This window comes from Beta vulgaris, chromosome 2 (assembly GCF_026745355.1).
Source record: "Beta vulgaris subsp. vulgaris cultivar EL10 chromosome 2, EL10.2, whole genome shotgun sequence".
In the NCBI taxonomy this organism is placed as follows: domain Eukaryota; kingdom Viridiplantae; phylum Streptophyta; class Magnoliopsida; order Caryophyllales; family Amaranthaceae; genus Beta; species Beta vulgaris.
Window position 1 is genome coordinate 6,377,327 of NC_079203.1, and position 27,506 is coordinate 6,404,832.

General features: G+C 41.1%; 2 protein-coding genes across 2 annotated transcripts; both read right to left on the reverse strand.

The window, feature by feature from the left end:
* Nucleotides 1-3,345: 3,345 nt before the first annotated feature.
* LOC125494658 (putative disease resistance protein At3g14460) lies at nt 3,346-6,960 on the reverse strand. Its single transcript, XM_048638337.1, has 3 exons — nt 6,168-6,960; nt 4,013-6,084; nt 3,346-3,426 (listed from the first exon to the last, which is right to left on the reverse strand). Exons 1-3 carry the CDS (start codon nt 6,958-6,960, stop codon nt 3,346-3,348), a joined length of 2,946 nt encoding a protein of 981 aa, XP_048494294.1.
* Nucleotides 6,961-7,050: 90 nt separating this feature from the next.
* On the reverse strand, nt 7,051-7,952 carry LOC104887560 (putative disease resistance protein RGA3). The gene is made up of 2 exons (XM_048638338.1): nt 7,734-7,952; nt 7,051-7,635 (listed from the first exon to the last, which is right to left on the reverse strand). The coding sequence occupies exons 1-2, from the start codon at nt 7,950-7,952 to the stop codon at nt 7,051-7,053; spliced, it is 804 nt and encodes a 267-aa protein (XP_048494295.1).
* Between the last annotated feature and the right edge of the window lie 19,554 nt (nt 7,953-27,506).

Below are 27,506 nucleotides of genomic sequence, written 5' to 3' on the forward strand. Positions count from 1 at the left end.
GTACAAATTTTTTGATCTTACTAAAAACTTGCTATGAAAAAACTTGCTATCTGAAAAACTTTCTCTTCTAACGAGCTACATTCCCCTATTTATATTGCATGTGCTTTGAATTTATCAAAGATAAGTATCACTGTTAGAGCGAGATAGATAAATTGCATTGATTTGAGTTTGCTTCTGCATCTGAACATTATATCTTTGATCTGTTTTTGATTGAGAATTTTGTCTTAATATGGAAGGATATGTGTCCTTTGCTTGTGATCCTCGGAGTGAAATAGATGTAGTACATGGATCTTTGGCATTTTCTGCCTTTTGTTTTTAATGTGATTGATGTTTTTATTGTTTTGTCCATTTGTGTGATGCATCGAGTATTCATCAGATATTCAGGTGCTATACCTGAATATTTGATGTTGATGAGTCATTGTTTGAGTACATGCATTGAAAATGTTAGTAAAATATGTCCTTTATTTTTGCTTAAGTGATAATCACTTAGCGGAATCTTTTTTTTTTTATTGCCCTCATTTTTGCCAGGAAGATCTTGCGGGCTTTTTTCTAGTAATTTGAAAAAGATATTTTTGCCTTATTGAGATATAAATCTTCCAGCTTTGAGTTGAGATGTATATGGATCCAGTTGTTCAGAGTGATTAACGCCAGTTCTAATATATTGTTGTAGCCATGTACAGGGAAAGCAATTGTTGTATTTCCATAATTAATAATAGTAATTGGATCTTCTTTAGATTGTCAGATCAAATCTTCAATTTTTCGGATGATGTAGAAAAAAAACGTATGCTCTTGCTTGAGTGAGATTTATGACAGCTGGATCACTACTATAATTATCACATTTTATTATATTAATAAGTAAGAAGTAGTGATCTGGTTTGATCTTGTCGTTCACCATTTCTATATTGGCGCATATGATTTCTTCATATAACCATTTTGTTCTTTGAATGGAATATTATTATTGAAAATATGTATTTTTGGAATTTTGTGATGTGGACAAACCCTCTTTGGATGACCCTTCTCACCACAATTCCAACAGGTAAAACTAGTCCTACCTTTTAACTTACGACCCCTAGATGATTCTCTTTTGTTTTCCCCTCCCTCTACACTCAGCACTGTAATCCATATGATTCTCCACTCTCATTCCTTCGATGCTCTCACTCAAAATCAGATCACGGACAACATCATAAATAATTTTTTCTTCACCAAAAGAATTACTAACAATAGTTACTACAATTTCCCAAGCAACAGGTAAGGAGGACAACAAAATTAGAGTTTTCACTTCATCCTCAAAGACAATATTAACCGAAGATAATTGACTTATTATTGAATTGAATTCATTAATATGTTCAGCAGCAGAACTACCATTATTCATTTCCAAATCAAATAAACGACGCATCAAATATACCCTTTTCATACATATCTGACAGTGTTTTAATCAATCCGGCCGTTGTTTTGATATTCTTGACATTGAAGGTTACAGTCCGAGCCAATGTCAAACGCACCACCGCTAGTGCCTCCCGACCGAGTACCTTCCACTTAGCCTCTTTAATGTCATATGGCTTTGCAGATAATGGTTCATACAAATTCTTCTGATATAGGAAGTCTTCGATTTGCATCTTCCAATATCCAAAATCTGTACCATCAAACTTTCTCAATTTTGATCTTCGCATCTCCTATTGTTAATTACTTCTAGATTTAGACAATAATCCAACCTAGCTCTTGATACCACTTGAAAGTCCTATTGACTATCAATCTAGCAAGTAATAGCAAACAATAATAGAACAACGAATAACAAAACAATAAAAGAAACACGAGAATTTTTACATGGAAACCCAAGAACTGGGAGAAAAACCACGAATCTGCACTAGGAATCGATGAATATTCAAGAAAGATTACAAAAGCACTCCAAGAACTCTCTCTCTAGTTTTCTCTCTTGAATATGAGAATAATAATGTAAAGTACAATTATACACGCATTAGGTTAAGTCTATTTATACCCACTCGAAAAAAATGCGTTTTCGCGTCGAAATAAGCCACCGCCCGATCGGGTCGGGCGACTAAATCATTAAGCCAAAACAGACGCGGGCTCGATAGGGTGAGGAACGCCCGTGTCATAATTCGTTCCTTCGCCCGATCGGGGAAACACGCCCGATGCCATCGGGCGCTTCACAAACTACTGCTGATGTGCTATCTGTCCTAGGCCCGGTCGAGCGAAGCCCCTTGCACAACAATTTACGCCTTTTCCTTCTACGCAACCTCATCTCCACACCCATACATCATCTTGAGCCCCATATTAACAATACGCCCAACACTTTGAACTATTGCGAAATAAAAATTGTGTCCTGCAAGTGAAACAAGAATATGATCAGCGATGATACAAGTTATATTGGTTATAACACTACTGCTGTTCATAATGATTAGTGTTAGTTACTAAATCTGTTGGCTCCGCCAAAGAATAAATACTTTTAGGGAAAGAGTCAAGCCTTACAACCTTAGAGTTACGTAAACACTCCCAACGAATTCTTTAAGTTTAAGTCCATAACAAAAAGTTTGATCTTAAAATGCAGCCAAGGTAAGCTTTATTAATACCTGAAAGCATTAAATGTTATCAGCTTCTTGACACGAGATTGTCTAGGCAACCAACCGTTTGAGTCTTTTAGGGGACTCAAACGGGGGCAATTTGGTCATTTTAAGCCTTGGAAATTTCACGCGCGTGTTGCTTGGTACCAATGCTAGGTTATATTGGTACCATTGTCCGAAAATTTTGATACCAAAGTAAGGTTGCTTGGTACCAATCCTGATAACAATTTGATACCAATATCAGGTTATAATGGTACCATTGTGTAACTTTTTGAGTGTTTGAGTCTTTTTTGGACTCAAACAGTTGGTTACCAAGGCTTTCTCTTCTTGACACCCCATTTTAGCTTGAGCAAACACTTGCATTTGGATGTGATCTACAAGACATGACACTAGTTACATTATGTACAAGAGTTGACTACGAAGGTCAGCATCATCGTATATATTTTCTTTTTTTTTTTTGGGTAAGAAAAAGTGGCCCGGACCCCGCTCGGGTCTTAATGGGTCAGGCACTTGAGAGTAAGGGGGAAGGAATCCCTACCCTCAAAGTGCCTCTAGTGAGGATCGAACCCCCAACCTTGAGGTTGGAAGGGTGCTCTCCTTACCACTAGACCAAGTACTACTTGGTGCATCATCGTATATGATTGACGACGAATTCACTACTCATAAAAGGCTACCTGCAATTTCTGCATCCCCCCATAAACACCCTCTTAAGAAACAGCTTTCTATGAGCAGCCTATGAAGACTCAAGTATTCTGCAGCTCTGCCATCATGAAATCATAACTTTCAACTGCCTTGTTAACTCATGCGCATCACTCAAAAGTTGCTTGAGCTTCTGCAGTTCTTCTCCCTACATTGAAAAATGCTTTGCAGCCTATATAAGTTTGAGTCATGACTCAAATAGACAATCAGTGAATCAGACTAGCATAAAATCTCCTGATATCGTTATCACTTGTTCATCATAAGCTTAATTGAAAGATTTAATTAAAATTACATTAAGTAAGGAGCAGAAAATTTTAACTAGCTCGAGTATTTTTTGAAATTAAAAGTTACATTGAATATTGTATTATGTATTGTATATTATATAATATGTTCTATCTATGTATCGATAGTAATAAATAAAGGAGGAGTATTATTTTTCTGCCTGAAATCACAATTGACTTAATTTTATTACTTCCTCCGTTTCAATTTAGTTGTGATACTTTCTATCTTAGGAAATTTCATTTTAGTTGTGACACTTTCATTTTGAGCAATAATTTCTCTCTCCTATCACATAGGACCCTTTTATTTTCTTTCTCTATCTCCTCTACAAAACAAATTGCCTAGGAGTTGGTGATTTTAAAAGTGTCACAACTAAATTGAAACAGAGGGAGTAGAAAATACGTGGTGTAAATTGACACACTTATGAAAGTGAAGAAATGAAGAATAATACATACTTTATTCAGCAGAGCTTGATTCCGAGGGAGACACCCTTGTGACAAAGTGAGTGGCTGATCAGAGTCATAAATATGCACGTATTTCAGCTGCGAACGGCCATTGTCACCAAGAGATTCAAACTTGGGGCAACATCTGATGGTGATATCGTTCAGGTTCGGAAGGGCGGAATAACAAATAGATTTCAAATTTGCGAAACCCTTGATCCTTAACGTACGTAAGGAAGAGGGAAGATAAAGATCTGGACCTGCGATACACTCAACTGTGTCATCTATGAAGCTGTCCAAATTGAAAATTGTAAGACTTTCAAGAGATGTTAGATGGTGCAGTCCCCACTCCCGTATCGGCTTCTCTATGTTTACACTGTTTTGAATTACAAGATGAGTCAGGTTCCTGGGTAAACACCCTATTCCTGAGAAGTAGCAAAATTTTGGGCAATCTTTTAGTGTGAGATTCTGAAGCGAGGAGAAGTTGCCAACAAAGGATTTCAAATTTTGGAAACCCTCGATTCCTAATTCATACAAGGAAGGCGGGAGAGAAAGAGTGTGTGTTGAGTCTACGCAGCTGCCTACATCTATCAGGTAAAGATAATCAAGTGAATGAAGGAGGTGCAAACCGTGTGATCCCCACTCTTGGACCGTCTGGTTTATATTTGGGCATCGTACAATCCTTAATTGTCGGAGGGAGGTAAAATTATGCAACCCAGTGGGAAGACCTTCCATATTTTCACAATCCCAGAACTGAAGCTCTTCTAAACTCGGGATTAGCAGAGGTGGTAATGATATGAGACTAGGACATCTTACTATATGTAAGTTGGTGAGATGGAGAAGTTCAGATGGAGCCTGTGCGTACAGTGGTAGTGGTTTCACTGAATCTTGTATAGAAGCAACATAATCTAATGCTGCTTCTCTTGTTGATCCCATAATTGATGAGGAAGAGGAAGAGCACGCCACCGCATCACTACTTTTCAAAATAATCTCCTTTTCGTTACTGGAGGAGTAGGGTGAGTTATCAAATTCAACAGCCTGTAGCTTCTCGCAATACTTCAGCACCAACGATTGAAGCATCAAGGGAATCCCACCAATAGCAACGATAGACTTGCAATCCCTAACATAAAGTTTATCGAGAGAACAAGAATATGAAGAGGAAGATGATTTCGAGAAGTCAACTGATTTGAGTTCATTGCATTCTCCTATTTCCAGATCTCGAAGGTGAGGGCAACACCCAGGAAAGCCTGTGATTTCTGAAATTCTCTCGAGATACATTTCTGAACAGAAAATAACATCTGCAGAAGTAGACAATACTTTACATCTCTCTACCCGGAGCTTCTCGAGCAAAGGAAGGCATGGAAGTGAGATACTCAAATCCCTGCAGCATTTGATTTGCAGTGTTTCAAGAGAAGGGAAATGTGGAGGTAGATCACCTTGCAGTGAAGGACACTTTAGGACTGAAAGCTCTTCAAGGCAGGGGAATGCTCTGTTATCGTGAACTGGTGATGAGTGCACCCACTTCTCCCAAGATCTCATATACTCAAAACGTAGAGCTCTCAGAGCTGGAAAAGGAATTGAACAATTACGATAACCATAAAATTCCTCACTTACCTGCTTAATACCATCCATGTCTTTGACGCAAAGATTCTTCAACAAAGGTAGTTGTCCTAGAGGAGGCAACCATTCACATTTCTCACATCTAACCAGCTTTATGTCAACCATGTTCTTCAAAGAGACATCTCCTAACCAAGCTGGCAATGTCAATCCTCTGTAACCCTTCAACTCAAACTTTTTGATGGAACTGTTAGGCTTCAGCTGCTCCAGCACACCTCTCAAAGTGTTATCACTATCATCATCCTGCTGTGACACGTCTTTTTCACTATCATCATCATGCTCTGACACATCTTTTTCACTATCATCATCATGCTTTGACACATCGTTTTCACTATCATCGTTATGCTCTGACAAATCTTCTTCACTATCACCATAATCCTCTGATACATCTTCTTCACTGTCATCATAATCCTCTGACACATCATCTTTACTATCATCATAATCCTCTTCCCATATTAGACGTAATTCATCTAGACCATATTTTTCATGTAATTGGGCTTCTTTGCATCCTCAACCATTGTCACATTTTGCAGTCCGCAGATGGTTAGTTTGCCATGGAGATGATTCAATTCCCTCAGCTCACTTACCCTGGACCCGTCCCCAGCTTCTAACACAAACTTGTCCAATGTCTGCAGGTTTGTCAATTTTCCAATCCACACCGGCATGTTCTGTAATGCAGTGCCTTCGATCCTTAAGTGGCGAAGACTGATCAAGAATTTAGAATTTGCCGGAAGCTTTTGAAGAGATCGACATCTATCTAACAGTAAGGTTTGGAGGTTGAAAAGTTCGCTAGTTGATTCTGGCAACACTTTTACTGTTTTTGTGCTAGAAAGGTTAAGAAGCCGTAAGTGTTTTAGATCACCGATGCACTCTGGCAATACATACAATTGCAGATAACTTAGATCTAGCACGCGTAAGTATCGAGCACTTTGGATGAGATCTTTCAAACACATGTCATACAAACGCATCCTAGGATAGGCAAAAGTTCGTAGCGAACAACCTTCCTCAATAACCTTGAATTCGCTTTCCAAGCTTTGAGTATCAACTTTTGCACGAACAAACATATGACGAGTTCTCTTATGAACTTTATTTACTTCCATGCTATCTATCATAGAACAACAGATGTCCCCTGCAGCCCATTGTGCCAGATCATGGATTAGATCATGCATAATGAAGCATTCTTCATGAGAAGGATGTGGTTCATACAATGACCTTGATACTAGCTCAAGGAAGTAATCATTCCCCGTGTCTTCCATTTTTCTCCCATTGATTTCTGGTAGGAACCCATCAGCCATCCACATAAAGATCATCTTATCCTTTGCAAATTCTTCACCTTTCGGAAACATGGCAGCATAAGAAAAGACACGCTTTAGGTGTGGTGGCAGATATTGATAACTCAATCTTAGAACTGGTAAAACCCCACTTTCATCCTCACTCTAAATATTGCTATCTAGTATCCACTGGCGCCGACTCTTCTCCACGGTCGTTCTAAATAGACCTCCTAGAGCTTTTGCCGCCAACGGCAAACCATTGCATTTCCTCACAATATCACCTCGCATCTCAACAAGCTCAGAATCCTCATTAGCATGCTGCAGAAAAAGACGCCAGCAAGCATAGTTTGACAACCCCTTTAACCGGATGATGGCGCCTGGAGTTGGATTTTTCATCATCATTTTTGCAATCTTTTCAATTCTAGTTGTAGCAATGACTCTGCTTCCTCTACCCCCTTGCTTGAAAGGAACTTGTAGCCGCTCCCAGTCTTCATATTTTTCACTCCAAATATCATCAAGCACGATTATGAACTTTTTGCCTACTACCAATTCCTTCAACTTTTCTTGTGCCTGATTCAGATCTTTGTAATCCCCCGCTTGTTGTTTAGTGACTGAGTTGATTATAATGGTTGTTATCCGTTTTACATCAAACAGATCTGAGACACACACCCATGCTTTCCAATCAAAGTGAGAAGTCACCTCATCATTATTGTATACGTATTGAGCTAAGGTCGTCTTGCCAATTCCTCCCTGCCTTACAATCGAAACGACAACAAAATTCTCATAATGTGGCTCATCATTCAATAACGTCCCAAGATCTTCTTTTCAACATCACCCCTCCCATAAACCTCTGACTCACTTAGCAAAGAAGTTGACTCTCTTGTGCTTCGATGAGCTTCTGTTTGGTGTGGCTGTTGCTGAGTGATGTGTACTACCGACAGACCCAAAAACTGAGTGCGGGCTTGAATGTCTTGCAGGCGCTCGGTAATGTCATCAATTCTTGATTGAATATCTAGATTGAACACACCGGAGAGCCTCTTCGCAGCTGTAGATACACTTGCATTCATGCTTTGCACTTTATTCATCTAAAAGTTTGTGTAAGATTTACCAGTTATGGGACATCAAAAAAATAAATCACATATTACAGAAAATCACTTTTGCTCTCAATTAACTTAAAGCAGCAGTGTTTCCTGACAAGAATTTTACAATAATAACGCAAATGGGTACTAGTTGGCACTTTCTTTGATCTTTCGGTTTTTTCACCATATACCCCTAACTTTCTTGAAAATACATCACAATAACCGTTAGTCATTAACCCTAATTAATCCTAAAACCCAAAGTAATCCCAAATAACCATAACTTTCTAATTAACCCTACTCCTCTCTCCCTAACCCACCAACATTAAACCACCACCACGTGACCCCCGCCCCCACGCACCAGCCCCCCTTCTTCTCCCCCGCAGCTCCCTCCCCCCACCCCCTTCGGATCCCCCTCCCCTGTGTAGCATGGGTACTTCTTTTAGGTCACGTTCTCGTATCCGCACCCGATACAATACATATCCAGTATGGGTGCGCGCACTCTTTCCTAAAATTTCAAAATCTTGCCGTTTTCAGTCCACGTAACCGAATCTGCACTCGTACCCGTATCCGTCAACGTGCAACCTAGCCCCTCCCCCTACCCCCTTCGGATCCCGTCAACCAACCATCATTGCTTTGTGCCCCACCATCTTCACTCCGCTAACCAACCACAACCAACTACGAACCATTGTCGCTGCGTCTTCATCTGCTCGGTTCGCCAACCAACCACCCACCCACAACCACGAACCATCGTCGCTTCGTCTTCATCTGTTGGGTTTAATTCAACCAAGACTAGCCACCAACCATGGAACCACAACTTGGAATGTTGAATCAAGCCCAAAAATGGGGTGGGGGAGTTGTAGGATTCGAAGGGGGGAGGGGGACTGCGGGATTCGAAGGGGTGGTCGGGTGGGGAGGGGGTTGCGGGATTCAAAGCGGTGGGGGAGGGGGAGAGCTACGGGATTCGAAGGGGTGGGGGAGGGCTGGGGGTTTGCATGGGTGGGTGGGCTGACTAGGGGTGGGGCCGAGACCATGGGGGGTTATTGGTGGGTAGGTGTATTTTCAAGATTAGAGTTAAGGTAAGAGACTTAGAGCATGAGCATCGGGGTTGATTTTGGTTGGTCTAGCAAAAAGTAAAGCTATCTTTGCTTAGTTTTACGATTGAAGCAATTGGTCCTTGAAGTTGGTTGGTCTGGAATGCTAGACCAACTATGCCTTGGATGGTGTGCATAAAAACGAATGGGGTGATGTCATGTGTATCAAATTATCAATATTGTTTTATTGTTGCTGTTTTAGCTTATAATTTTTTTTAAAAAAATTACTCCCTCCGTCCCTAAATAGAGTGTCCATATCTTTGGGCACACATATTAAGAAGAAATCATGTGCAGGACCTTAGTGTATTAAATCATAATTAAATATAGAAGTTGGTACACTTTTTATGCATTATTTGTTAATGAGAGAGAATGTGGACCATATGGAAAAGTATAATATTATAAAAGTTGAAAGCAAAACAATATTTTAATTGGTGTATCTTTACCGAATAAAGAAATGAGAAATCTATTTGGGACAAACATAAATGAAAAAATGGGCACTCTATTTAGGGACATAGGGAGTACATTACAACAGTAAAAAAGAAATATCTATTAATTGAGCCTAAATTTGACATATTTTACCATATTTTTTCACAACCTACTTTTCTTTCTAATAACTTTCTCCTACCTAAAATTATCAAAATATATATAAAATGATAAATATATCACTAATTAAAACATGAATAAATATTATCTACTATATATAAGAATAAAAACATTTTGGATATGAAAGAGAGTATATGAAATGGAGTATACCAAAAGTAAGAGAGTGAATTAGAAAGCCAAGTAGGACTAGTCCCCCCATTGTGAGAAAAAAAAAAAGATGAGCTGGTGGAAAGTTAGTGGGATATGAGGTGTAACAAGGAGAAATGGAGAGAGAATAAAAAATACAAAGACCAACAAAAACTCGCCCACTCATTGTACATGCTCTTAGGGTTAATTAGAATTATTAGGGGTTTTTAGGCTTTTTTAAGATTAATTAGGATTAATGACTAACGGAGTTAACCGTCGTTAGTCATTAAGTGCATTCTGATGTATTTTCAAGAGAAACTCAGGAGTATATGGTGAATTTTTAAAAAATTGAGGGTATCCGGTGAATAAAAAAAATTTGTCACGCGTATATGGTGAAAAAACCGTTGATCTTTTAACTCTAAATTGAGACAAGAGGTTTCCAAATGATTGATAAGTAACATAATTGATATTTTACTTGCTAACGATGCATGTTAGAGTGCCTCTATAATGCTCGAATTTTGAAGTAAAACTTCATATTGTTTTTTGTCCCAAACTACCTTAACTTTTTGACACTTTGTAAAAAACTACCTTAACTAAGTAAAATTGTCCCAAACTACCTTAAATACCATAAATCACTTTTGACAAGTACCAAAATGGTTTACTTACCAGTTGACCATGGTATTCAGTTCATTAAAAATCATGTGCCAACACGTGGCTTTTTTTATCATCAATCTCACCCAATTTACCCATCCTCTCTCCTAAACTCACACTACCTATTCTCTCTCCTCTTTTTTTCCCCCTGACTCACCATAATCAATTCTCACCTACCTAGCATTATATTTCAAAGAACATATCCTACTCGTGCCATCAAAGGTGAGTATATATGTTGTTCTTGTAAGATAAAGTTGATGTTTCAATTAGTAATTTAGGTTTTGCATCACCCAAAAAAAAAATTTACAAAAAATGTCTTATGAAAGTGGGGCAAATCAACCACGAAGGGGATACTGCAACTGTGGTATTCCAGTTGCACAGTTGGTATCTTGGACTGAGAACAACCCAGGGAGAAGATTCGAAAGGTGCAAATTCTATTCTGCAAATCGAGATGATGGTATGGGTTGCAAATATTGGAGGTGGGTTGATGAAGGAAATGTTCATTGGCAGAGAGATCTTTGTAATCAGTTATTGGATGAGAACAAGGCATTGAGAAGAGAGGTTGCTACAATGAAGCTAAAATTGGATTCCATGGTTGAAGAGGCAACTGAGTTGAAGGTGAAGTTAAGGTTTGGAAAAGGGCAACAATGTTTGAGTTTCATAAATTTTTTTGACAACCCAGTAGATGTGTGTGACTAATTAGATAAAAAAAAAGGAGTTAGGTCTAGTGTAATTAGATAGTGCGTGAGTTTACTTACCCCATTGCTTTGTTTTTGGTGGTTGACTTTTGGTAATGAATCACAAATTTTCACTGTAGCTTAATTGAATTGATGAAGAACTTCAACAGAGAATCGATTATGGTGAGTAAAGGGGAAAAAAAGAGGAGAGAGAATAGGTAGTGTGAGTTAGGATGGAAGATGGGTAAATTGGGTGTGATTGATGAAAAAAAAAGTCACGTGTTGGCACATGATTTTTAATGAACTGAATACCATGGTCAACTGGTAGGTAAACCATTTTGGTACTTGTCAACAGTGGTTTATGGTATTTAAGGTAGTTTGGGACAATTTTACTTAGTTAAGGTAGTTTTTTGCAAAGTGTCAAAAAGTTAAGGTAGTTTGGGACAAAAAATCCTATTAATATTGAATTTTCAAGCAAAATATATATACATTTTTTTTAAATTGGTAAGAAGAATGATCCTAGTAAACTGGTACCTCGCACAGGTTTGAAGGTCAAACGCCTACATGTTACACATCTATATGATGTATTTATGTGCTGAAAGTGAATTATACATTTTGTATTGCTATGTTAATGACACCAAGGCTTTCTCACCAGATTTGAGACAAAAATTTATATCGATGTTTACAACCTATGTGATTTATAAAACCCGTACAATGTATACATTGTATGAATCTAACTAATATACTTCATCCGTTTCTTTTTACTTGCAACGATTTGACTTTTACACTATTCACCAACTCTACTTAGTTTGTGGTTGGTGATTTATAGTTAAGGAAAAACATATTCATGTGGGATCTTGTTAGATTCGTCTGAATGTATATTTTCCGAATATATACTTTTTATAATTTTTATTTATCGGTAATCAAACTTATTGATGGTTAAAAATATGCATTGACAAGCGTGAAAGTCAAACTGTTGCAAGTAAAAAGAAACAGAGGAAGTATTAAAAGGCGTTCAAAATAAAATATGTTGTCAAGTGGAACCCCCCATTCACTAGAATCATGCAATGTCAAAGAATATGTACTACAAATTTGTGTTGTAAGATTTGAACATGCAACCAATAAATTGTAAAGTAGACATCTTACCATCTTAAACAATTATTTGATATGCTCATTACACCACATAAATATATATAACAAACTAATATGAAATAAAGTATTATTAAAAGTAAAAGCTCAGGGGGTCATCCGAGCTACACACCAGTTACCTTTAATATTGCGTGTTTTTGAAAAATTGTACTAATTTTACATGCAATTATATACTATATAGATATCTGGGAAATAGTTGGTAATCTTTCTATAATCTATATAAACAAGGAACTGTGTCATGCGATGCTATAGCCTATGATAAGTTAAGTCTTAACCACTCAACCAAGTAATGTTTGGTGTTATAATTTAAAGTAAAATATTAATAAATGAAAATTTTAGTTACCGGAGCATAACTCGACCTAAAAACTAGTTCTATGATTACAATCAGTGATTGTATTATTGGGTTTTCTAACGCGAAATTCGGCTTTTCGTCTTCCCCTGTTTTACTGATTAAAAGAACATGTCGTCTTTTGTGTTTAGGATCGTTTTTTCATCTGTTTTTAGAGAGAATTCAAATAAAAATTGTAATCTTTTATATTATGGAGAGCTAATCTTCCATCTTGGTATATCAATCGAATCAACCATTTTAATCAACTTGTGAGTTCAATTCTTCCTTTAAATTGCTTGAATGTTGATGATTCTTTATGTTCTTCATGTTTGATTGTTTTTGTACTTAAGTTAACTTGATCAATTAACTTCTTGCTTATTGCAATCTCTACTATCTAGATAATTGTCTGCTTTGAGATTATCTAGGGTTGTAGTTTATGCCCAATTATCGCACGCTCGTGTATGATTGAGTATAAAAAGAATCATCATTTAATTTCGCATTTGACCGCTTGTGTGAATGCTAGATTACCCTATTGGAATCTCCCTAGTTGTTATCTAATTGCTTAATTAAATCTAGAACGCTTGGGCTAGGTTGTTACGCCATTAAGGGTCAGATTAGAGCGCTCGCTTAGTCTTACCACTACGTTAGGGGAGATTGAATCTTATGATTCACAATAGGGCGTTCAAGTAACTTAGGTGTTGAATTGTTCAATGATCAAGTGTTGAATTGGTTGTGAAGATTGATTGCCAAGTTCTCGTTTATTATTTGATTTCTTTGTTTATGCTTTATTTGTTTCAATTTCATTCATCAAACCCCCCCCCATTGTTACCATAGCACACGCCTAGTCAAACCAAACCTACCTTCTCCGTAGATTCGAACCTTACTCCCTTATACTAAGTTTGTGTAGGGTAGTATTGATTTATTTGCGCGTTAGCCGATACGACTTAGGCTTCGCCATAAGGCGTTGGAAAAGGTGATTAAATCTGTGGGAAAAGAGGAGGAGAAGAAAATGGCCTAGAAAAGGCTATTGTATAACACCAACTGGTAAGTCTCTCCCCCAAAACCTAGATCTAGGGTTTTGATGTGTTTTAAAGTATACCGCAAGTGTTGTAGCCTAAAAAATCAACGGCTATCGTGCTGCCACGTGGCCCCATCGGAGCCTTACATGTGGCATGCATGCAGAGAAGTAAAAAGTACAAAGGGTCTGAAAGTGGCAGGCCTAAGAGTATGTTTCTCTGAAGAAATGTACTAGAGGTCCTCTTCTGGCCCCAAAAATTGTACTTAGGCCCAATAAAAATGATCTGCACCTTTTATGAAAGTGAGGTGTGCGACCAATAACTACTGCCACGTGTCCGCTACTTTGATTAGCCAATCAGATGCTCCCAAATTAGGGTGACATCAAGGCACAACAGTCATTTCAAACAGTATAAATAGTCCTTGATTTCAGGGTGAAAGGTACGTTTTTCAGAGTGTAGTACTGTTACTCTGTCATAAATTCTTCTCTCTCTCTCTCTACTTTCTCTCTCTAAAAGTTCCTTTACATCCCTGACATCTGACTTAAGCATCGGAGGGGGAAATACCACCCAAACCTCCAGGGTGGGTCCCTTTTGTGCAGGTTGCTGGTCAGGAGTTTGCATCGGGATTTGACCAATCATTGCTGCACAAGTCTCCAGTTTTAAGAACCTATCTTTGGGAGTTGTTGTATTGCATTACTAGTTTCGTACTACGTAACATTTGGCGCCGTCTGTGGGGAGACGCAACAATGACGGACTGTCACTCTTCGAATGTGGCAAGGAACAGAAGTTTTAGAGTTCAGGTGGATGATACCGTTGATGACGAGAGCCACCTCGAGGCAGGGATCAGGGCCATGCTGCCGTTCACCTCGAGGGTAGGACTGTAACTCCAGTCATCCAAGAAAATCTTGACCGTCCAGTGACTGCTGGTCATTTGGAAAATGTATTGAATGACTTCCAGGCCAGGATGGCCGCTGTTATGGAAGAGCAGATTAAGAACAACATGCTATTTTTTCAGATGAGTCCGAGAGAAGAGGCAGCTGCGCCACTCAAAGGGCGATCCCAAGAGGGTCGTCCAGGACCTAGTCGGCCACTCGGCCAGAATTGACTAGGCCGCCTTCCAAAGGAAAGCAGCCAGCAGTCAGTGATTCTAGGAGGAAGATGGACTGGAAACTGGTGGTCCGTCCAGCAGATAATATCCCTCCTACTGGTCACATGATGGAGACTGATGCCTGGGAGTACTTGGAGGCCAAGAGGGCGGCGCACAGCAGCGTTCGCCTCTGGCTCCACGCCATATATGAAGGATCCGTCCTTAAGGCTCCCGTCCAGAACAGTGGTGCGAAGCCGTGGTCCATCAGCTTTCCAGCCAGGCAAGAGAAGACAGTTTGCAGCCTATGGTGTACAGGCGTCAAGCCTTAGCTAACACCTCATCTAATCCGGTTTTGAAAGAGTACCGTCAGGAGCACATACCCATTGAGGGGCAGGTGGCGGCACTCCAGATCAATTGGCCCACTCCTTTCTCGGTCAGGATCATGGAGTCCCCTCCTTTCCCAAAGGTTAAGCTCCCAACTATTGAACCTTTTGACGGAACTACTGATCCGGACGATCACCTATCAGCTTACAAGCATCAGATGTATGTCCAAGGGGTGGACGATGCTACTTGGTGTAAGAATTTTCCAGCTACTTTGAAGGGAGTAGCGCAAAAATGGTTAACAACTTGCCACCTAACTCAGTGAACAATTTTACTGAACTTAGCATTCTATTCACCAGTCACTTTGTGGCTAATCGTCAAGAACAAAAACAAGCATGCACCTGGGAAAGGTCATCCAAGGTCCTAAGGAAGCCTTGAGAGGTTATGTGAAGAGGTTAATCTAGAGCATTGCAGATCCAAGATCTGAATGCGGTGTGGCGTTTGACGCCTTCATCAGAGGCTAAGCCAGGAAGTTTTAAGTTTGATTTGGTGAAGAAGAAAATCACTACTTTGACGGAAGCATTGAGGGAGGCTGAAGCATTCATTCATGCCACGAGGTTTGTGCTGAAGCAAACAGCCAGAAGTGAAGAAAGTGAAGAAGCTGTTCAGCCAAAAAAGAATCCGCCCAAGAAGGCTGAGACTTGGGCAATGACTTCTATGACAATTCGTCCAAGAGAAGTAGGCGGTCAGAGCCGGCGGCCTCAGCTGAACCAATAGAGTTCAACAAAGATCAATATTCCATTTTGATGGAAATAAAAGATCAGCATGAGCTAAAGGCGCCGGCCGAGATGAAGACGCCTTACCGTAAACGAGACAAGAGCAAGTATTGTCACTTTCACAAAGATTGTGGCATGAAACCAATGAATGCAAGCATTTGAAGCGAGACCTAGAAGAGTTGGCTCGAAAAGGAAAGATGAACAATTACCTCCCTCGTCAGGAAGGAAGTTTCAGAAAAGGGATAACCGTCAAGGGAAGAAAATGGACGGAGATAGCACGGATGATGAGTGTAGATGGTCATCTCAGGAGGATTTGCGCTGGAGGTCCAACAAATCGTGGCCACAAAAACTATTTGAGGGAACTCAGCCAGGTTATGCTCACAACCAGGCCGAGTCTGATCCTTTTCCAAAAATAGTGGTCAGCGAGTGGACCGGAGGGAAATAGGACGCCCATGATGATCCCTGTGTGGAAATGAAGATTGCCAACTTAGGGTTAGGCGAATTTTGATTGATACTGGAAGCTCACTGATATAACAGTGCTGATTGTTTGTCTCGCTTTAAAGTTTGACAAAAATGATTTGATGCCGGTCAATCATCCTATAATTGGTTTTGGCGGAGGGGTCATACACCCTATGGGAACCGTCACATTGCCCGTCAGAGTTGGAGAAAAAGATGCGGCCAGGACGCTTTTTGTGAAATTTTTGGTAGTACGAGACTTGACAGCTTATAATGTCATTCTCGGACGACCTACCTTAAATCACATCAAGGCCGTCATTGTGACCCATTTAATGCTGATGAAGTTTGATGTGATGGTGGGAAGATTGGATCTCTTTATGGAGATCAGCAAGCTGCCAGAGAATGCTATCTCACCACACTCAAACCATCATCTTGGAAGAGAAAAGCAGAGTGTCCAAGGCACAGGAGATGATTCGGCCAAGAAGTTAAAGGCCAGATTGTGAGCTTAAGGAGGAATTGAGAAGGTTCAGGAGTCGCCTCTTCCTGAAAGCAATCCGTCCATGCTTTTGCCTAGCAAGAAGAGAAAGTGTTTGGCTATTAAAGAAGAAAAGCATTCATCTGAGATAATGGCTATAATGGGTCTGGGACTAGAACGTCCAGAGCCTGTGGAAAGTCCAGTAGAGATTTGCTTGAATCCAGAGCGTCCGGAAAGGACATTGAAAATTGGATCAGTTTTGAGATCAGAAATTCAGGACGCCTTAGTTGCGTTGCTGCGAGAATTTGAAGATGTGTTTGCCTATGCTGTAGAAGAATGCCTGGGATAGACCCTGAAGTGGCCGTCCATAAGCTCAACATTGAGCCGGGGCAAAAGCCTATTCGGCAGAAGAAGAGGCATCTGGGGCCGGCCAGAAATAAGGCCGTTGATGAGAAGTTCAAAAGCTGCTAAATCTAAATTCATCCGGGAAACATATACTACCAGATTGGGTAGCAAATGTTGTGATGGTTCCAAAGCCGAATGGCACTTGGAGATGTGTGTTGATTATACAGATCTAACAAGGCTTGTCCTAAGGACAGCTTCCCTTGCCAAAAATGATCGTCTGGTTGATTCTACGGCCGGCCATGCCCTGCTGAGCTTTATGGAGCCTACTCTGGCTTCCATCAGATTCCTATGTGGCCGGATGATCAAGATAAGACTTCCTTCATTACTGAGAAAGGGCTGTATGGATGGCTCAGGATGCCTTTCGGCCTAAGAAATGCTCCGGCTACATTTCAGAGGCTCATTAATACAGTATTTCAGCCACAGCTCGGTCGAAATATGGAAGCTTATATCGACGACATGATCGTCAAGAGTAAAGAAGAGAAAGATCACCTGGACGATCTAAGGGAAACCTTCCTCACCTTGAGAAAATTCAAGTTGAAGCTTAATCCGCAAAAATGTGTGTTCGGCGTAGTTGCTGGGAAATTTCTGGGATTTTTGGTTGATCAGAGAGGGATTGAGGCAAATCCCGACAAAATTCAGGCTATTATGAATATGTCTTCGCCGTCCAAAGTCAAAGAAGTTCAGAGGTTGACGGGCTGTTTGGCTGCTCTTGGACGGTTTCTCTCAAAATCAGGAGACAAATGTCACCATTTCTTTGCTACTATCAAGAAGAATGCCAAGTTTGAGTGGTCGGAGAAGCTGAGTGGCGCTTCAGCAAGTAAAAGATCATCTTCGGCAGCTGCCTAGGTGATCAGTCCGGCCGAAGGTGAGAGGTTGTATGTATACCTGGCTGTATCACCCTTCGCAGTCAGTGCAGTCCTCTTGGCTGAAAGAGACGCGGTACAAATACCCGTCTATTTTGTGAGCCATGTGCTGAAAGATGCTGAGAACCGATATTCTCCATCGAGAAATTCGGCCTGGCTTTGTTGATGGCTAGCCGGAAGTTAAGACCATACTTCTTAGCTCACACATTCTTGTATATACAGATCAGCCCTTAGGCAAGTGTTGCATAAGATGGATGCCTCTGGCCGAATGTTAAAATGGGCTGTTGAGCTGAATATGTTTGATTTAACATTTGAGCCTAGAAAGGCAATCAAGGGCCAAGCTTTGGCTGATTTTATTGTAGAGCTTACTCGGCCTACGATAGAAAGCGTCCAGGACCCGGCAGCAGGAAGGCGTCATTGGACCCTTATGGTGGACGGATCCTCAACTGCTAACGGCTGTGGGGCAGGAATCATTTTTCAATCTCCAGAAGGGGATAAGTTTGAATATGCTATGAAGTTCAAATTCCAGGCGTCCAATAATGAAGCAGAGTATGAAGCTCTTTTAGCCGGCATAAAAATGTGCAAAGCGGCTGGGGCCTTGGAAATTGAAGCTAAAACTGACTCTCTGCTGGTTGTCAGTCAAGTTAATGGTGAGTTTGAATGCAAAGAAGCGTCCATGAGCAAGTATATGAATTTGGTCAAGGAGGAGATCAATCTTTAAAGAGGTTCGTCCTAGATCAGGTGCCCAGATCAGAGAACCATCAAGCTGATGCCCTCTCTAAACTGGCCAGCTCGGCTGAAGGAGATGTTCCTAGAACAGTCTTCTGGGAGGTAAAGGCGGCCAAGAGCATTGAGGCCGGAGAAGTACTGTTTCTCAGCCGAGAGGATGAGTGGATGAGTCCAATCATTGAATTCAAGAAAACCGGCCGTCTGCCTCTTGATCCAACTGAAGCCAAGTATGTGAAGCAGGGACAAGTGGTTTGAATTGTGGAATGAGACTCTATACAAAAAATCCTATAATCGGCCTCTTCTCAAGTGCATCAGCCGAAAGGAAGGTCTGGACGTTTTAAGGAGTTGCATGAGGGAGCTTGCGCTTCTCACATTGGAGGAAGAGCTTTGGCAGAAAGGGCTCTCAGGACGGGCTATTTTGGCCGTCCTTAAAAGAAGAGCACTCTTATGCCAAGAAGTGTGATAGTTGCCAAAAGCATGGTAATATCCATCAAAAGCCGTCCAATTACTTGACGCCCATTCTCTTTCCTCTTCCCTTTGCTAAATGGGGGATGGACATTCTTGGGCCTTTTCCTTTTGCTGCCGGCCAGAAGAAATTTGTAATAGTAGCTGTAGACTACTTTACAAAATGGGTTGAAGCTGAAGCATTAAGGGGCATCACCCCAATGATGTCAAAGGGTTCATCTGGAAGAACTTGATTACAAGGTTTGGTATGCCCCAGTCGATCGTCTTTGATAATGGGCCGCAATTCGAAACACCCAAGCTTCGTCAATGGTTGGCCGACCAAGGAATTAAAGCTCACTTTGCAGCAGTAGCTCATCCACAGGCTAATGGGCAAGTGGAGGCTTTTAACAAGATTCTTTCGGCGGAATTAAAAAGAAGTTGGACAATGCTAAGGGGCTTTGGGTCGAAGAATTGCAGCTGGTCTTATGGTCAATAAGGACAACGACCAAGAATTCCACCGGCGAGACTCCTTTTATGATGGTTTATGGCTCTGAGGCCGTCCTCCCTATTGAGGTTGAAGAGCCCACCTTAAGAGTAATGATGTACTCAGAAGATGCTAACTGGGCAGCTCTTAGGACGGCTTTGGACTTAGTTCCTGAAGTCAGGGGCAATGCTCTGCTAAGGATGCAACTATATAAGTTAAGAATGGCAAGAGACTTCAACAAAAGAGTTGCAAGACGTCCATTAAAGCTGGGGGACCTCGTCCTAAGGAAAATGGAAGCGGTCGGCCGAGCCAAAGAGTTAGGCAAGCTTACTCCTAACTGGGAAGGACCCTATAAGATAATCGAAGTAGTTCAGAATGGCACCTTTCGTCTAGAAGGATTGGACGGGCGTTCTATTCCTAGGACGTGGAATTCTGACACTTTGAAGAAATATTTGTTTAGGGCATCCTTCTATATTGTAATCTTATGTTAATGCATTACAAAGAAAAAGTAGAATGTATACATGTATCTTGACTATTCGTCAAGCAAACTTCATATAATACAGCTCTACTTCTCTATAACTTAGTCTGATTTATTTGCTTAAAGTTATAACGATCGTCCAAAGTCATTAAATTTAACAAAGCAAACAGACAATGCACCTTTCATTGGGAGGTCGGCCAACTTTGTTATCGTCCTTAAATGGATAAAAATGCAAAATTTGGCCGGTCGTTTACTTAAAGAGTTGAACACCTCCCAAACAAGGTTGGCTAGGATTAGGACGCCTTAGTAAAGGTGTCCTACTTTCCGTCAAACAGCCACAAAACTTCGAAATAACAACCTTAGTAAAGGCATAAGTTATTTCATAATTTAACAAAGATGGACGAGTTACACAAACTCTTAGAAAAACGTCCAAGTTATTTAAAAATTATGGTCTTAACTCCTTCTTGAACAATGGAAAGTTATAGAAACTCCTCGTCCAAGAAGGGGGGCATATATAGGGGCATAATTTATAAATTGACTAAGTCTTTGTCGAATAACGAACAATACACAGATTCTGGCCGAGCAAACTTTTATACTTGGTAATTTTTTTTGAAAACCCAAAAGTTAAAAAACAAGTCTTTGCTTAAAGCATCTGGTGATGAACGTCCAGAAAAGAGCTACTGGGTCAAATAACAAATGCTTGACGAATTACTTTTATACTTGGGCATTAATGAATGTTGAAGATATAATCGGCCAAAATGTTATGACGAGTTGCTTTTGTACTTTGTGTTATTTCCCTAGGAACACTACAAGAGGGGGGTGAATTGTAGGTGTAGAAATAAACGTAACTTTTTGCGGAAATTAAAACTTAAACGAATAAACAAGCTAAAGGAACACAAGGGATTTTTACGAGGAAAAACTTCTTGGGCCCAACAAGAAGAAACAACCTCGACCACTAGGGATTTTAAACTCAACACTTTCACTAATTAGGCCAAAAAAAACTCTGTTACAACCTAATTCTAACTCGAGCCCTACCTTGAGTTCCTAAACTCAAGTTCCTGAACCACTGTTCCCTTAACAGCAGAGTTCCTCTCAACTTCACTCGAAGTTTTCTCACACATACAAGCTTCACTCAAAGCCTTTCTCTTACAGAACTTCACTCAAAGTTCCCTTACCCCAAAAACCAAAATACAATTGATCGAAATAAGCTTAGTGGAATTAGAGTAAGAAGGCAAAGAACAAATAGCTATTATGAGAGAATGAAGGCACTGACACTTAATAAGTTAAACTCACTTAATTACTTAGTCAGACACCCTTTGGAACTTATCTAGACTTCTATATTTATAGTGGTAATCATGAAGAACGTGGGAGTAATGTTAGAGTACACGTTTTAATCCATTTACCCATGATGTTCCTTCCCCTAAGGAACACGTTTTACATCATGTCCCATGATCCCATGAACTATAAATGAACGTGGATAAAATGCAGCCATTACTCCTAAATAATAGGAGTTCCTTCAACATTATCCGAAAATCAGTTTTATAAACTCTTTTTATCTTTAAATCTGAATTTCTAATCTTTAAGAAAATAATATCTTTGAAATAAAATCTTTCTAACAACCGGATATTTATTTTCTTATTTTCCGAAAAATAAAATCTTTTCCAAAACAGATTTTCTTTTTAAAACTGATTTTATCATTTGAAATTAGAAATAACTAATTTCCTATAATCTAGGCATGACTTACTCCATTATCTTTTAATCGTTACACTAAGTACACGCCTAAGTCTAGTTCCTTATATTAGTTCAGTTCCTTTAACATATTTACTAAGTGCCACTGAGTTTGTTCCTTACAGAGGAACAAACGCTTCATTCTCAAATATTCTGCCACAGTTCCTTACCATTCTTTCTTTGTTCCTTTACATTGGAACTAGAAAATAAAACGCCTAGCTTCTATTATTCTTGATCCAATGCTTGCTCCAGTATCAACATAGAAACTTCTTTACTTAGCCTTTGAAATCCTCTCTTGACTTCTTCATTGACTTTGTATTCTCCCAGTTCCTTGCATTGATACCTTAGACACCATACACTTAAATAATTCATTAGTTCACTACTTAGTTTGTTCCTTTGTTTCTTTGTCATTATCAAAACTAGGGTTCAACACTTTGTATAATCATGGAGTTGTAAGACAATGCGTCAAAAACAGTAAAGCATAGAACAAGGGGGATTGAAAAAGATAGCTTTTCATAAATGTAAAAAAGAGATGATTACAACCTAAATTCATCTAAGTACAAAAGGAGGAAAAATTACAAATGGCTCACGGCCAAGATACAACAAAAGAACTAAGCGGCAGGAGGGTCATTGTCCTCTCCATCCTGGGCCTCTGCATCGTCCTCCCCCTCTTCATCCTCAGAGGATTCTTCAAAGACAGGAGGGTCGGCTCCAGAGATGGTCGCCTTATGCAAAGCCTCTTGGAACTCCAGCCGACGAGTATATCTGGGGATATCCTCCTCTTCGGCCATCATGCCAAAAGCTTGCACCGCCCATTCCTTTGAGGTATCTATGACGGTGTTCATAGCCTCTTTGGTGCCAGCAACGGTCTCTGCAACCTCAGTACGAAGGGCTTGGTTTTTGACCTTCAGGACGAGGTTCTCCTTGAAGAAATCAGCAGCCATAGTCATGACTGAATTCCTCTCGTCCGTCAGAACACGCTCCAATGAGGCCCGTTCGTCTAGCATCTCCGTCAACCGCAGAAGGTAGACTTTGATCTGAGACTCCAGCTCGACCGATCGTTTTTCCAGCGCAATCTTGGTCTGCTGATGCAGCACCTCTTGCTGGGCCATAGCAAACTGGGCATGATCAGCGGCTGCTGTCACATCTTGGACGAGTTTTTTGTTCTCTTTTCTGAGCTCCTTTGCCCAGTCTTCTGTTATCATGGTGCGAGCAAAAAGCTGAAAACATGAAAGGATAGGGCATGTCAGGACGGATGAAAAAGAAGAAAATAAAGGCCAAGTAAAAAACATAAGCGTCTGAAGAGAAAAGAATGTACCTCGGCAGCAAGCTGAGACATGTAACCTACATGCCCAGACGATGCTCCCCTTAACCCCTTAATATAAGGTTCGGGAAAGCACTTGAACAGCTCCGTCTTGAGCTTCTCACGTTCAGACGATGACATCTTTCCAAAGGCTGGAGAAGATTCATCGTCAGAGAGGTTAGGGGAGCCGTCAACAGCTGGACCCTTCCCTTTATCTGAAAGGTTAGACTCGTCACTACACCTGATGGGAATAACCACGGTCTGTTTGTTGGACGGACTCATCGAACGCCCGCCAACCCGTAGTGTTCTAACTACGTTGGAATAGTAAGACTCACCAGAAGAACGGGAAGCTGTCCTATAAGCGGCCGGCATCTGGCCTACCAGTTGGGCCACTGGCCCAGAGAAGGCGGATCCGTCCACAGCCGTGTCCGGCTGAGAAGATTGTGCAGCACCGTCCAAAACGACAACCTCGGCAAAGGAGTGGGTTGCTCGGCCGGACCAGTATAGGCCACGAGGGCCCGGGAGTCAACTTCAGATGGCTCTTCTTTGGCCTCCTCCTTGGCCGGTAGGTCGATCACGACCTTGGGAACCGGCCGCGTGGTCTTCTTCTTCTTAGCAGTAAAGCCCGTTGCCTTTTTTGAGGGAGGGGCTTCACTGGTATCGGCCGGCCGTTTCTTTGCTGCGGCTTTTTCGGCCAAAGCCTTAGAGGTTGGGGCATTTTTCTGAAAAAGGAAAAGATTAGAATGCACGTCAATGTATCAACCAGGACGGATTGCTCCTCAAATGAGTAGCTCGTCCAACACTACTCTAGACGGACTGTCCCCCGAAGAGGCAAATCGTCAAGGTATCTACCAGGACGGGTTGCTCCTCAGGTGGGTAGCTCGTCCAACACTATTCTAGACGGACTGCCCCTCGAAGAGGCAAACCGTCAAGGTATCAACCAGGACGGGTTGCTCTTCAGATGAGTAGCTCGTCCAATGCTTTTCTAGACGGACTGCCCCCATAGGAGGCAAGCCGTCAAGGAATCAATCTAGACAAGTTGCTTCTTGAGAAGATAGCTCGTCCAGTACTCCTCTGGACGAATTGCCCCATGGATAGACAAGTCGTCCAGGCACCATCTTGACGGGTTACTCTCCAAAAAAGCAGACCGGCCAGCAAAAAAAAAAAAAAAAAAGAAAAAAAAAAAAAAAAGGAACAAATATATATATATTTTTATGTATACAATGACTTACCAGTGTGTCGGCCCTCTTTTCGGCACCTGACTTACTGTACTCCTTCCATAGAGTGTCCGCAAATCTGGATGAGCTCATGTCTCCTATCCAAGACTTCCTTAGTTTGCTCCTGGCTGAATCTGCAAAAGGGAATGAAACAAGTGTTGGACGGATGATAAGCAAGTCTAGAAATTTGTACTTGGAAGATTCTTAGTTGATATACCTCTGTCCTCGTCCTGCCGTAAGCCGGCAGCGACTAGGAAGTTGTCATGGTAAAACATTTCCTTAAAGGGAATCCAATTGGACGGACCCTTGAAAGAAACATCTTCCATAGTATATTCTGAAATCCGGAAGTACTCCACCATCTCTTCGGCAGAGTTACTCTCCAGTTCCAGGTATGAGGCCATCCGTCCAGTGTTTGTGGTTGACCGGCTAAAATACCGAAGGCGGTTTGCCACCGCTTTGCTGGGCGCCTGGACGAAGAGGAACTCGCCCTTCCATGAGTGCATCTTGGAAGTCTTATCCCAAGACGTCAAGAATCCTTGACGATTGCACACGCTCAGCCAGCTTCCTTCAATGGTCCTAGGGACCTTGGCAACATAGTGAATATGGGTAAAGGCGGCTAGAGAAGGGTCCTTTCCCTTTAAGTTGCAGACGGCCAGAAAGGTAAGGATGTTTTGCCAAGAGTTAGGGGCAAGCTGATTATGTCCTATGCCGTAGTAATGAAGAAGTTGGCTGATGAAAGGGTGAAGGGGAAAGCGCAGGCCGGCATCTAATGCCAACCGATAAACTGCAAAATGGCCGGGAGGGGCACTGAAAATAGTGTCCTCTCGGCCGGGAAGGACGAAGTGGTAGCCGGGCATTGGCATAGCCACTGAAAAAGATCTAAGGTCTGAGCCTAATCGTCCCAGCCAAGTGTTATCGGCCAGGATGAACCTAGGGTCAGAAAGGGGACCTAGCCGCCGTCTTATTTCAGATGAAGTGGTTGACGGCTCCTCTGAGCCACTAGCGGGGTTAGAGGAACTAGCCGTCCTTGGCTCGTCTGAGATCGTCCTGTGCGTGGACGGGCTGGCTTCTGGGGAGCCCCTGATTTCTGGTTCCTCCTCGGCATGATTAGGAGAAGGAGTTGGATTGGCGGGGCGAGCGCTTTAGGTTTCTCGTTCCCCTTCGGCCGGAATTCGCCCGGTAGATTCCTCTCTTTCAGAGCTTGAGGCCGGCATAGTAACCCCTCTTCTGATACGAGCCGTTTGCTTGACGCGCGCCAGATTACCCTGCACAGGTAAAGACTGGGTCGTCTGACTTTGCCGTCCATGGCTAAAGATAAAGAATGCATGCCCGGCCGAGATAGGACCAACTCTAGAAGATGCCGAGGAAGTTAGGCCCTCTGTTCTAGGGTTAGCACCAACCCTTGAGCGGCCGGAATTATTCGAGGAAGAGGACGAATCCATTTTCTTAAAATATGTGTGCAAACAAGAAAAAGAGTTGAGAATATACCTGTAGAAGAAAGTGTGGACGAGCGTCAAAAATAACTTGAGGCCTCGGACGAGCAAAGTAAGAACTTGGACGGGAGTTGTTCTTCTCTCTAAAAGCTCAGTAAAAATCTGCAGAGTCTCTCTCTCTAGAAAATTTCTCAGCGATGTTAAAATGACTCCAGGAGCGACTAAGGCACATATTTATAAAGGGTGAAAATGACCTCCTCATCCGGTGAAAAGTAACCGTTATGCCCAAAGTTGACCTATGGAGACCGGCAAAATCGCGCCTCTTTTTTGAATGAAGGGGAAGGGCAGTTTCAGGTCGGTTAAAAGAGGAAGATTAACCGTCTTGGCGCCCAAAAGATAATAACTCCCTCTTTTAAGGGGCAAATGTTGTAGCCTAAAAAATCAATGGCTATCGTGCTGCCACGTGGCCCCATCGGAGCCTTACATGTGGCATGCATGCAGAGAAGTAAAAAGTACAAAGGGTCTGAAAGTGGCAGGCCTAAGAGTATGTTTCTCTGAAGAAAATGTACTAGAGGTCCCTCTTCTGGCCCCAAAAATTGTACTTAGGCCCAATAAAAATGATCTGCACCTTTTTATGAAAGTGAGGTGTGCGGACCAATCAACTACTGCCACGTGTCCTGCTACCTTGATTAGCCAATCAGATGCTCCCAAATTAGGGTGACATCAAGGCACAGCAGTCATTTCAAACAGTATAAATAGTCCTTGATTTCAGGGTGAAAGGTACGTTTTTCAGGGTGTAGTACTGTTACTCTGTCATAAATTCTTCTCTCTATCTCTCTACTTTCTCTCTCTAAAAGTTCCTTTACATCCCTGACATCTGACTTAAGCATCGGAGGGGGAAATACCACCCAAACCTCCAGGGTGGGTCCCTTTTTGCAGGTTGCTGGTCAGGAGTTAGCATCGGGATTCGAGCCAATCATTGCTGCACAAGTCTCCAGTTTTAAGAACCTATCTTTGAGTTGTTGTATTGCATTACTAGTTTCGTACTACGTAACAGCAAGTGCACGGTGTTATTTTAGCAGCAACTGGCAAATACGAGTCGATCCACAGGGAGAGGAGTTCTATAGATTTATGATCAATTATTTAACTACTTTAGGAGAGGAAATTGATTGAAGAATTAATAACTAAACTAGAATAAACTAGAACACAAAAAGATGAAATTTTATCAAATAATTAAAAACCTAGGGCAATCGATTGGTCCACCATGCTTATACCAATTTAATCACTACAATATAGTTCAACAATACTTGGATTGAGGTTCGAATAAATAGAGTATTTTGTTAATCCTTGGTCAGGCATTAACAACTCTTAGATTAACATATGTCAGTACGGTCGCTCAACATAATCAAACCTACATATTGTAACAAGCCTCTAGTGAATACGATCTTCCGATTCTAACTCTTATTAGCTAAACATAACTCATGATATTGCGCAATTACATCAATTAAACAAGCATAACAAATCAATAGGAATTATTCTAATTCAATCCAAATAACGAAGAACTTTAAACCACAATAAAAAAAAAGGTATAAACATGGCTTCCCTCTCTAAGCACTAGAAAAAGACTACTCACTCATTATAATAATAAACTCAATAAACATATTGCAAGTAGAGGAATTCCTATACGGTATTTTAAGAACTA